Below are 12359 nucleotides of genomic sequence, written 5' to 3'. Positions count from 1 at the left end.
AAATTTCAATGAAATCAAGATAGAACATTCCAAGAGTTTACTCTGCTTTTGTTTTGCCGGAAAGAAAAAATAATCACTAATTTTGCACTATAATACTAAAACTTAAACTAGAGCTATAATTCTGAGTTGTACGGTGGAGTTTCTCATCATATTTTCTACTGAATAATGAGTTCACATGGCTTTTAGGCTAGGGTTTAAGATAAAATCTAACACATACTAATTTAAGGAGCTGTCCGCCAGCATTTTTGGAATATTTCTTTAAACTTTCTCAACCCTGTTCATTCCTCAATTTTTCCAATGACTTATGCAATGCAAGTACAGTGTCTAGGTAAGACCTCTTTGAAGGTTTGAAGTTTTCAATCTAATGACATGCTTGCCTCATTCCCCCTTCCATGCTTCCAAACAATACTCACTCACTAGAAAAAATGCAGAAGAATAAATAAAAGAATCAAAAAATTATTTTTATAGCATTTTAAAAATTCTTTTCTCAACTTTTACCATTTTAAATTACAATATTTGTGATATAAAGCTATCTTTGTATATCATATTTCATTGAACAAACAACTGTCACCACAAAACCCCATTTTACCAAATTTCCTCCCCCAATATATCATGACCATTCCAAGATCATCCAAAGAAAACTCATCATCATCAACTACTACTAGTACTGAATTTGTCAAGGTTTCATCTCCAATACCTGTATCTTCACACAAGAAATTCGACGAACGACACCCCCGTTCATTAAGAAGATCATCAAGGTTTGGAAAACAATCAATTAGATTAAGACGTGGGAAGAGTTCAATCATCCTCAATCTTCTAAGCAACAAAACACAAAGTGAAGATGGTCAAGATGAAAACGATGACGATGACGACGACGATGATATCAATCCGCGACGTAAAAGAATACGTAAACAACTGATTTCGGGTGACAATGACCAGGTTATGTCAATGTGTGACTCATCAGATACTTTCATGGGGTTAGTCCACGAGTGAGTTGGAGGGAGTATAATGTATTTTAAATCTTGGAGATTTGGAGGGAGTGTAAGAGAGTATAGGGAGTTTGAGAGAGTTTGGTGTGTTGAGTGTAGGGAGTTTGAGAGACTCTCCCAAAATCTCTACTTTTTTGAGCGATTTGGAGTGAGGGAAAAATAACTCCCTAGAACTCCCAAAAAAAACAAACTCCCTATCATTCTAATTTTTACCACTAACAGGGAGTTTAAGAGTTTCTTTCAAACTCCCCCACGACTAACGGGGTTTTCTAGGGAGTTGGGGAGACTCTTCTAAACTCTCCCACGACTAACGGGGATTTTGAGAGACTCACTCGAACTCCCTCACGACTAACGGGAAAAAACACAACTACACCCAACTCCCCCAACTCCGTTGAGGACTAACACCCATCTTATAGTTTCTTTACTAATCAATCATCATTTGATTTGTTTTACGATACTAGTGATATCGACTCGATATCAGCAGATTCTACTAGTTTCTTTTTGTCTGTTGACGGGTCTAAAATAAACCCTATTGAAGATGCATGCTTGGTCCTTCATGAATCGTCAGAAAATCTTGTTTTGCAAGGGAAAGAAGGGGCGTCAACAGACAAGGATGAAATTGTTGTTTGGTTAGTGAACTCACCTAAAAGCAGCACAAATGACTTGGTGCAAGTTGGTAATTCAAATGACATATTGAGCCATGTACTGAATTCTAATGAGAAGTTATCGAAGACTGCTAATGATATACATGAAGTCGACACCGATGGACCTCTCTTCTGGCCTTCTGAGCGCAAACTCGATTGGTCTTCCAGCGACAAATGGGATCTTATTGTTCTTTCGCCGCGCAAGAACGGTGATATTGTCATATCATCTCCACGCAAAAACAGCGAGATTGTCATTTCACCACATAAGAATGGTGAGATTGTTATCTCGCCTCAAGCAAATGGTAAAATAGTCATCACTCCTAGGAAAAATGGTGATCTTGTTATTACGCCGAGAAGAAATGGAGGTAAGGTTCAAGGTACTAGTGGCTTAGCTCGGTCAAATTCATCAGTAAGATTTAGCTTCAAGAAAAGAAAAACTGAGGTAAAAGTCGACGAGCCAAAGAAAAAGATTTTAAGCAGATCAAAGTCAGAAGTAAGTGCAGCTCAATTGGAGGGAAAAACGAAAGCTGAGAACAAAATGAAGAGCAAGTTACTTGAGATAATTAATGAGAACAATCCGTTTTTTGGTGGCTTATCAGAAGAAAGTGATTGTATAGTGCCGAGTAACGATGTTTCGATCGAGAAGTTGATTGGTCTGGATGAATTTGACGGACATCAAGGTGTTGAAGGAGATAACGGCAGCAAAGGGGATTATTTCTTTCTTGATGTTACGACCAATGGGTTATCGAGAAGTAAATCGAATATCTTGAAATACAGTCGGAGTTCATCGCAGAAGGTACGGTCTGAACGAAAGAGGTCCCGTGGTACATAATGTTGAACCAACAAAAGAAAGAAAGAAAAAAAAAAGAAAAGAGATTTACTTTGATTTTGTGTGGGTTGTGTATTTTTATGTGTTTGGATTTTGATGGCAAATTTAAGTTTGGAGATTGAAGTTGTTGTATACCGAAAAATTGGGAAATTATGAACCTAAGTGGATGTAAGCACACATGGCTCAACCACATTAAAATTCTGCAGCCTTTTTCTTTTCTTTTTTTTTTTTTTTTTTTTTTGCTTATTTTGCTGTTTCACACAAAATTCATGGGACTGGTGGCTCGAAAATGTCACTACATGTTGTACCCGACAGCTACAAGATCCAACCTCGGTCCAAGAAGAAAGGAGAAAGACGTAGGATTATCAACTTGACTGGAAACATACAACTTGCACTAGTTTTCTTTTAATCATCTAAACTTGAACTGGGAGACAATACTAAGCTACGCCAAATTGAAAATCCTATTTGGAAGTTGGAAGTTGTCAATACAGGGTTTGCTTGTTAGGCTGAGTCCTTTTTGTTTAAGAAGATCCTATTTACAACATCAACAGGTAAAGCATAGGCTGGATCTATCGGTTTTATATCAGCATACTCAAGAAGCGAAAGACCTGCATCACCAAGGTACAAGAAAAGATTAGAAACAAGTTCGACAATTATAATAAAGAAAACGAATCAGTTTAGCCATGGTTTACAGTAGATGCTAGTAACGCAGTCTGCTAGAAATATTTTGTGGGCTAGGAATGGACTGTGTTTCAGCGAAATAAAACAATTATATATATATATATATATACATATATATATATATCCCCTGGATTTACGCAAACAGTGAGTCAAGCCGTCAAGGGAGATGTTATTCTCCAAATTTTATTTTGTGATCTTTGCGCTACTGGGTAATCATAAAAGGGCGAATAACAGCAAAGGGAGAGGTCAAATTTACCTGCCACACCAAAATATGTATGGAAGACATCAACAGCATCATCTGGCCTATCAGATATTCCTCCATTCTCTTTATCCTACAATTTTGAACATATATTGAAACACTACTTAGAACATTGCCAAATGAGAATATCATACAGAAATCGAGATAAGAAGCCTGATGAGAAACTGAGGTAGGCACCTGACAATCTAGAATGAATTTAGCAAGCTTGTCTTTGTCTATCCAATGCACTCTATCAATGAGAATTAGGCTAGAAAGAACCCACCAAGAGTAGCAAACCTGAAAAAAATGGATGAAAATCATTCTCGGGATATAAAGACATGAAAACTAAATATAGAAAAATAAAGTAATTAGAAGACTTACATCGGGAAGCTTCTCGGGTCGTCCATTTAGACCTCCAGATTTAACTTGCCTTTCACATAACCACCATCCAAGAAGGTCTTTGTCAACGTGGTGTAAGGAACCTGCTATAGCAAGTGCACCCACACAGCAAAAAACTGCAAACACATTCGCAACACCCTAGGATCACTGAACTGAAAGCCTAACAAATGCAAACATGTGGAACCTATGATGTCTCTGATGGAAAACTATTCTTTTCCGATCCATAAACTACTGCCAAGAAAATTTTCTTACAACTGAAACACAAATTTAACGTAAATTACATACTCTGCCCTGCATGAGACTCCCCACCAGGTGTGCACCCAAATCCACCATCCAAATTCTTACAGCTCACAATGTATTCAACAGCCATTTCCACATTGATTTTATCCAAACGATGCAATAGTGAGAGACATGAAATTGCGATATACGAAAACCTAAATTCAAGGAAAAATGATCATCAGAAACCAAATGTTTCATTTTTTTTTATCATGCTAACTAGAACTCACAAATCAAAGAGGAATTAGGAAGGAGGAATGCACCGGGTATCAATTTCACCCCAAATGTCTCCTGCAAACGATCCATCTTGATTCTGAAGTCCGGCGATGTCTGACCTTAAAATTAAGGAAATCAAGAAATGAATGGATCTGATACCTCTTTGAAGAAACATTCAAAGCAGTTAATATACTACAAAAGGATACAGCTTGATATTTTATCAACGTCCAGAACATCGAGCTTGTCGAGGAGAGCCAAAACTTGCACTGCGCTAAGCGTGTAGAGCATGTGGGGATCATGGCCAATATTACCAGCAAAGCCACCTGCACAAGAGAAATGGAGAATAAAACATACTTTTTGGCATACTGTTAAATTGAGTGCAACTAAGGCACAGTAGATTGGGCTCATATATAAACAGATAAATTCCGGATAATCTTAAATTCAGGTCCATTCTTGGCATTTAGGACTAATACAGCCAATTCTAGGGTACCCTAAGCAATGAACAGATTAGCTCACTAACCAGATTCGTGCTGGCACTGCATAACCCACGAAACAATCTCATCTTTATCCACAGCTCCAAGCTTTCCCAGGAGATCAAGAGTGGTCAAACCCCAATATGCACCGCTCATTCTCAGGTGCTCCATCACCACAGCTTCAAAAGTATCCTTTTTCTAAAATACAATTAAAAGCAAAATATCAAAGCTGATTACAACAACAAATTCCAAAGCAGCAAACACATAATCATTCAGAATCCCAAACCTTCTCGATTGATATAATATATTGCACATGTTTCTCCGCTGCCAGTTCCCCCATATCTATCAAATCATATAAATACCACCCATCAGATAATCGTTTCACAAGATTTTCGCTCTTAAACTAAAATGACAGTAAACAACTATTCAGATATCCTTTCCATGAAGGAATTTTTGTAGGATTTGTGGCATAGAGAGAGAGAGTAGAGAGGAATGAACAAATAACTCTCAGAGACTACATTTCTGTTAACACTTTTAGCAATTTCATTAATAGCAAAGACATACCTTTATAGGCTACAAAACTCAACTGGCTCCTAAAGAATAGGCACTATAGCAATGCTAAACTTCCCTAAAGACTAGGACTTCCATTCCTCACTGTCACCACTAACTCTAACAACTTATGATCAAGCCATACACAGCCCCTAAATAACAACTCAGTGAACAGTAATATGTGCGAGTATTACTCACGACTTCGTCTTACTGTGTAGTTTGAGCTTAGCTCAAACTCCAACATCCTCCCTTAAACTTAAACTACTCAAACTAGGAAAGAATAAATTCTTCTACCACATAACTTGCGCAGCTGCAACACTTCCTGCGGTTGCTGTTAATCACGGCTTCAACTATTAGTACGGCATTAACTCAGTTGCTGGAATCACCTTGGGTTTCTTTCACAAAGCATCAAACTTCACTTATTCACTTAGCAACGATGAGCACCTGGTTGAACTTGCTCTACTGTTACACCTGGCTTCAACCTGTTAGTGGTCTAAAGAAATCTCATAACACAGCAAGCCACCTAAACAGGTTAGTGTATAAGGTGACTTAATCCACCAAGTCACTTGTCTCTTACTTATAGCCAATTACAATAAAAGCATCCACAATCTTACGATGCATTCATTATAACCAGATAATTGACTTCAAATGTAAGAAATAGAATGAACAGACAAACTAATCAAAACTCTGTATTTTTTTACCCGGCTTGCTTAACTGCTTTACATTAGGATTCTTTTACGAAGTCTCAAACTCCACCTGCACAGACTTCACTTTGGCTGTCCATAATGCATCTGGTAGCATGCTTAACAGACTTCACTTTGTCAACAAGCAAGAGCTGCGGCTCGTTTCATCTGCTTGTTTCATGACATGAAACCAAATTCCTACTTTAGTCAAGGAATTTCTTCTAACAATCTTCAAAAAACGCGTCACACCAAAACTTCTTTGGGGAAATACAAGTTCTCACACAACCGATAACTCCTCACACAACCTTAGAACATAACAAGGTATACAACTTACAACAACAGCGGAAACGAATCGAACTTTTAGCTTCTTCTCTTCACACAAAATAACACCAAATGTAGTATTTGGCATAGAGAGAGAGTAGAGAGGAATGAGCAATATCTCGCAGAGACTACATTTCTGTAAACATTTTTAGCAATTTCTTAAATCAATAGCAAAGACACACCTTTGAGGCTACAAAACTCAACTGGTTTCTAACGAATAGGCACTATAGCAATGCTAAACTTCCCTAAAGACTAGGACTTCCATTCCTCACTGTCACCACTAACTCTAACAACTAATGATCGAACCATACACAACCCCTAAATAACAACTCAGTGAACACTAATATGTACGAGTACTACTCACACATTGTTAACTCACAACTAAGTCCTAAGACTTCGTCTTACTGTGTTGCTTAAGTTTAGTTCAAACTCCAACAAATTTTTTCCTGAAAACTGAGTAAATCAAGTGAAATTCCATCCAAGACCTCAGCTACTTGGTTGTATCTTACTTGAAAGGTCTGAATTAAGACATAAGAGTAACTTTATTTCCTTAGTATTTTTTTTCACTTGAGCAATTTCACAAACACAATGTCAGCACACTCAATAAATAGCTGTTTTTGTACCAAACGCAAGTGGATCTACTATGCATACAAAATCCTTACGAAATTATAGAGAGGCATATTAATGGCTTGCCACTCGATTAAAGTTAGTAAACTGTATAATCATCCGTACCAGCATGACGCCCAAAATCGTAACCTAATTTACAACATAGTAGTTAATCCACACCAATCAATAGTGAAGACCTAGATTTGAACTCTTCTCTTAGCAAATATTGATCTTAATTATTTCAGATTTGAGATAGGGAATTAAAAAAAACAAAGATAATCAGATGAAATTGGATTACAAGTCATACCTGAATCAAGCACGAAGAAGAAGCAGTGTTAAAGTTGATTTGTTGGGAATAAGGAGCGTATTACGTCGTGTGTAAGTAAGAAAAGAAGAGAGTTATGTTTGGTTTTAATGTTTTTATCTTTGATTTTAATTTTTAGAGGGTGATTAGATACTAGATACTAGACTTTATTTTATTTTTTTACCGTAAAGAATTTTTATTTTTGTTATAAGTAAAGAATTTGGTGTGGACGAGTTTGGAACTCAAAGTCGTTGTTGTCATTAGGGGTGGGATTTGGGTTGGGTTAACCCATCCAACCCAAACGTTAGACGGATATGGGCAACGTATTTTAAAATTTTGGGCAATTGGACATAAATTTTATAAACCCGAGTTAAATTTGGGCAAGCATAGGCACAAATATTTTTAACCCAAACAACCCGTCCAACCCGAAGAACTATGATATAACGATGTAAAACTATTTTTGTAATTGATATTATTATCTATTTAGAGTAATTTTAGATAATATATTCAAATATAATAATGAAAATATAAATTATATCAATCTCATTAATCATTCAATATGAAAAAAGAAAATATTATTGTAAATAATCTTCCGTTATTTGAAAATTTAAGGTAAATGGAGTAGTTGAATCTTATTATTATTAAAATTTGTCATTGTCATGTTAAGGAATTGTTTGTCTAGCGAAACTTGGGCCAACCCGAGGAATCCGGGAAACCAGAGGGACATAATTTGGGCGGACTTGGGAAGTACCTCCATGGGTTCCACGGGTTAGATGGGCAATCTGGACACAGGATTCCTAGCTTGGGTCTGCCTCGTCCAAGCCTTCTAACCCGTCCAACCAACCCAAGTCCCACCCCTAGTTGTCATCACCTAGTATCTTTACCACTGTACTATAGTGATATCGGCATTTCTCGACTTCAGAAAGTAAAAATTTTAGAGGGTTATTGGTTTTAGCTTTGATTTTTAGAGGGTGATTCAATACTAGTTAAGAAGTTTAGCTTTGATTTTTAGAGGGTGATTTGATACTAGTTAAGAAGTTATTTCTGGATTTCTGAAAGTAAGAGAAATGAGAAGTTAGTTTGAGAATACAAATTTCAAATAACTTTTAAAGAGATAAAAAAAGTTATTTTTATGAAGCAAAATGTTTTTGGTCCTGACTTGTGGAATGAATTTTTAGTTTTGGTTTCCAGACACTGTTTTCGATTCATATGTAGAAACAACTCTTCTGATTTCTAGAAGCAAAAAAATCAGGAGTTAGCTTGGAGACACAACTTCAAAATAAATTATAGAAACAAAATAGCCAATTTTTTATGAAGCAAAATGTTTTTGCTTCCAACTACTGGAATGAAGTCATGGTTCTGGTTTCAAAACATTATTTTAGATTCATCTTTAGAGTGAGTCTTTCGACTTTTAGAAGCCAAAATAAAAAAGAAGTTAGAATTTGGGTTTAATAAATTTTAAAAATGATTTTTAGAAGCAAGAAAGTTAACTTATAAAATTGTTTTGCTAATAAATTCTGAAATTGACTTCTTCTTTTAGTATACAAACGCCTTTAAAAGAAAAAAAAACATAATCACTTCAAAAAAAAATAGGTTTTGCTTCGAGAAATCATCCCAAACTACTACTGGATTTTCAGCTTAATTAAATTAAGAAATACTCTCTCTGTCCCACTATTAATTGACCTATTTATTTTTAGATTTTGTCGCCTTAATAGTTGATTTTATATTATTTGATACTCATGTTTATATTCGTTACGTAGGTGCTTTAAAATACTTTTCAATGATATGAAATTTACGAATATCCGTGGTATAGTTTGAGAGATAAATCATTTTTAAATTGTACTACTAGGTCAATTAATAATGGGACAGAGTAAGTAACTTTTTAAAATGTACCTAAACTTTCTATTAGGCAAACCAAACTTATGAGTATTTCTTAATTAAGGAAACTTTGTATGGGCACCTAATAGTACACAAAATTTGTAAGTCTCTGTTATTTGTTATTCGGATTTGAATTGAACTGAGACTTATGGTTAGAAATTGAAGAAACTTTTATTGATCTCCATCCCTGAACAAGGGGGCATAACTAATTCGGAAGCCCCTAAACTAGTATAGCTTAAGCCTAAATAAAATTGTTTCCAATAAATTCGGTTTAACATGCTTGCATGTGTGGTTCTTTCATGTTTCTAAATTGTGTAAAGTGCTCAATTTTACTTGAAACGACTATCAACAAGATTACGTTGTTCCTAAATTTCTTTCCTCGAGTATTTCCTAATATAAGATTTCATTACATTCTTCCTTTCAATTTTATATTTTATAATATAAATTCTTTGTCAATTGTCTTTTGATATTAAACCATCCCGTGTTCTCTGTTTAATTTCTCTAACCCCTGTTTTTTTATCAATTGCCTTTTTCTCTGAAGATAAGCAGATCGAAAAGGATGTGAAAATAGTTACCGCACCTCTTCAGGACATTGATAACTTTGTATCAATGACAAATAATCTTACTACTGTGATGCGTATGAAATTACCCGAACAGAAGAAAGTTCAGCCTGCAACTTATTATTTAGTTCTTACTTTATTAATAATTTCCTTTAATTAATAGGTTTTGATCATGACCAATGATCAAATGTACGAATATAATGCAATCTAATGATAAATAAAATGTCAATTTATTTATCTTTGAACCATGAATAACATATACTATCAACTACTTATTACAACTTGTTAATTTGGTAATCATTATTGATCAAATATGTGGCGATTATGATGGCGACGTTATGTGATGTAATGGTAGTCAATATATATGAATTTTTAGTTATCTTGGTCCTGGTTAAAGTATGATATTAACAATTTATATAAAGACTTTTGTTAAAGGGAGAGAAAAAATGGATCCCAGAAGCGTAATAACCATGGTTAACTTGTTAACTAGGCCCAGTTTTATATATTTCTATGAGTCGGATATAGTTACCCTTAGTGAAACACCTCACGCACATTAAATGAATCAACCTAATCCTCTCGTCTTTTGGTATACAAACACCTTCAAAAGCAAGAACAATAAATATAATCACTTCAGAAAAAATAGGTTTTACTTCGATAAGTCACCAAAACTACTACTGGATTTTTAACTTAATTAAAATGAGAAATAACTTTTTAAACTGTACCTAAACTTTGTATTAGGAAAACCAAACTAATGGGCATATTTCTTAATTAACGAAACTTTGTATGTGCACATAATAGTAAACGAAATTTATAAGTCTTCGTTGTCTGTTATTCGGATTGAAATTGAACTGAGACTTGTGGCTAGAAATTACAGAAACCTTTATTGAGCTCCATTCCTGAACAAGGGGGCATAATTAAATCCATAAACTCTCTAAACTAGCATAATATAGGTTGTAAATTTCATTTTGTTTCAGCTTAAGCCCAATTAAAATTGTTTCCATTAAACTTGGTTTAACATGCGTGCATGAGTGATTCTGTCATGTTTCTAAATTGTGTAAGTGTTCAATTTTACTCGAAATGATTATGTTGTTCCTAAATTTCTATCCTCGAGTATTTCCTAATACAAGATTTCATTACATTCGTCCCTTCAATTTTATATTTTATTATGTAAATTTCTCATCAATTTTCTTTTGATATTAAACCATCTCATGTTCTCTGTTTAATTTCCCTAAACCCTCTTTTCTATAAATTACTTTTTTCTTTGAAGATAAGCAGATCGAAAAGGATGTGAAAATAGTTACCGCACCTCTTCAGGACATTGGTAACTTTGTATCAAAGATAAAGAATCTTACTACTGTGATGCTATAACATTACTCGAAAAGAAAAAAGTTCAGACATTATTTAATTCTTACTTTATCAATAATTTCCTTTAATTCATAGATTTTGATCATGACCGATTTTCAAATGTACGAAGATAATGCAATCTAATGATAAATAAAATGTCAATTTATTTATCTTTGAATCATGATTGACACATACTATCAACTACTTATTACAACTTGTTAATTTGGTAATCATTATTGATCAAATATGTGACAATGATGATGGCGATGTGATGTGATGTAATGGTAGTCAATATATATATGAATTTTTTGTTATCTTGGTCCTGATTAAAGTATGCTATTAACAATTTATGGAAAGACTTTTATTAGAGGGAGATAAAAAAATGGATCTTTGAAGCGTAATAACCATGATTAACTTGTTAACTGACCCAGTTTAATATATTTCTATGAGTCGGACGTAGTTATCCTTAGTGAAACACCTCACATGCACACTTAACATTAAATGAATCAAGATAATCCTCTCGTCTTTTGCTCTCTTCTTGGTATCACCTGCAACACTCACTTGGATCCTAACCTACCCATCCAAAACATTTTGATTTTGAAGTTTCATGAGAAGAAACGGTACGCAAAAAAAAAGCAGCTTTGTTCATCTGTGAAGACAAGAAACTGATACGTTTCATGAGTAAAAACGGTATGAAAAAAAGTTTTGTTCATCTGTGAGACTTAAGAAACTGATACCTAGTAGTTTGGAAAATACATCCAAAACTATTAATCATTGATTAATCGTTTGATTATGATTAAAACTCTTCATGATTTAGGTAAAAAAAGTGAACTCACCAAAAGATATATATATTTAATTTTTCAGGTTTAGCCGAACTCAGGCAGCGTTAAGGAAGAAAGAAAAGGAAATTGCTGACGTGGTAAAGAAAGATCAATGTATTTCTGAAGTCCACTGAGCTAGATTGGACTGGGCTAAGGTATTGTTACCGATTTATGTGCCATATATTTGACCTGTTTGTTAGTTTTTTTCGTATTCTTCAAGTGTCAATTGTACCATTATTCTAAACCTAAATTTTATTACTGTAAAAATAGTCTAAACATATATTTTCACAGTATACTGTTTTTTTTTTTGTTAAATACTAACGGTCAATACAAAAGAGGTTTAGTGAAAGTTTGAGGACACAAGTAGGCATTCCCGGGGAAAACAGAGGAACCAGGAGAGTAGCATGTTGATCATGTGCCAAAATTATGTGCTGTTTGTAATGGTAATTACGTGTTAATCATAAAAATATATAAAATTGCACTTAGTTAGTGAGTCAACTACGTTTTTTGCACTCTTCGGACCGTTTTTGCTCTCCCTCTAACAAAAA

General features: G+C 34.6%; 1 protein-coding gene across 1 annotated transcript; it reads right to left on the bottom strand.

Moving 5' to 3' along the window:
• Positions 1–2732: 2732 nt before the first annotated feature.
• On the bottom strand, positions 2733–7329 carry LOC113307607 (geranylgeranyl transferase type-2 subunit beta 1-like). The gene is made up of 10 exons (XM_026556060.1): positions 7212–7329; positions 5032–5087; positions 4793–4943; positions 4479–4595; positions 4320–4386; positions 4066–4214; positions 3763–3896; positions 3580–3678; positions 3400–3475; positions 2733–3070 (listed from the first exon to the last, which is right to left on the bottom strand). The coding sequence occupies exons 2-10, from the start codon at positions 5083–5085 to the stop codon at positions 2964–2966; spliced, it is 954 nt and encodes a 317-aa protein (XP_026411845.1). The 5' UTR covers positions 5086–5087; positions 7212–7329; the 3' UTR covers positions 2733–2963.
• Between the last annotated feature and the right edge of the window lie 5030 nt (positions 7330–12359).

The sequence above is a fragment of the Papaver somniferum genome, chromosome 9 (assembly GCF_003573695.1).
Source record: "Papaver somniferum cultivar HN1 chromosome 9, ASM357369v1, whole genome shotgun sequence".
In the NCBI taxonomy this organism is placed as follows: Eukaryota; Viridiplantae; Streptophyta; class Magnoliopsida; order Ranunculales; family Papaveraceae; genus Papaver; species Papaver somniferum.
The sequence above is the reverse complement of the archived record's forward strand: the minus strand, read 5'-3'. Positions and strand labels throughout refer to the sequence as shown.

Coding starts and splice junctions, on each gene's coding strand:
- LOC113307607 (XM_026556060.1), bottom strand. CDS start 5,085: ATGGGGGAACTGGCAGCGGAGAAACATGTGCAATATATTATATCAATC. Junction 4,944..5,031: donor ATATTATATCAATCGAGAAG/GTTTGGGATTCT, acceptor ATTGTATTTTAG/AAAAAGGATACTTTTGAAGC. Junction 4,387..4,478: donor CGTTGATAAAATATCAAGCT/GTATCCTTTTGT, acceptor TTTTAAGGTCAG/ACATCGCCGGACTTCAGAAT.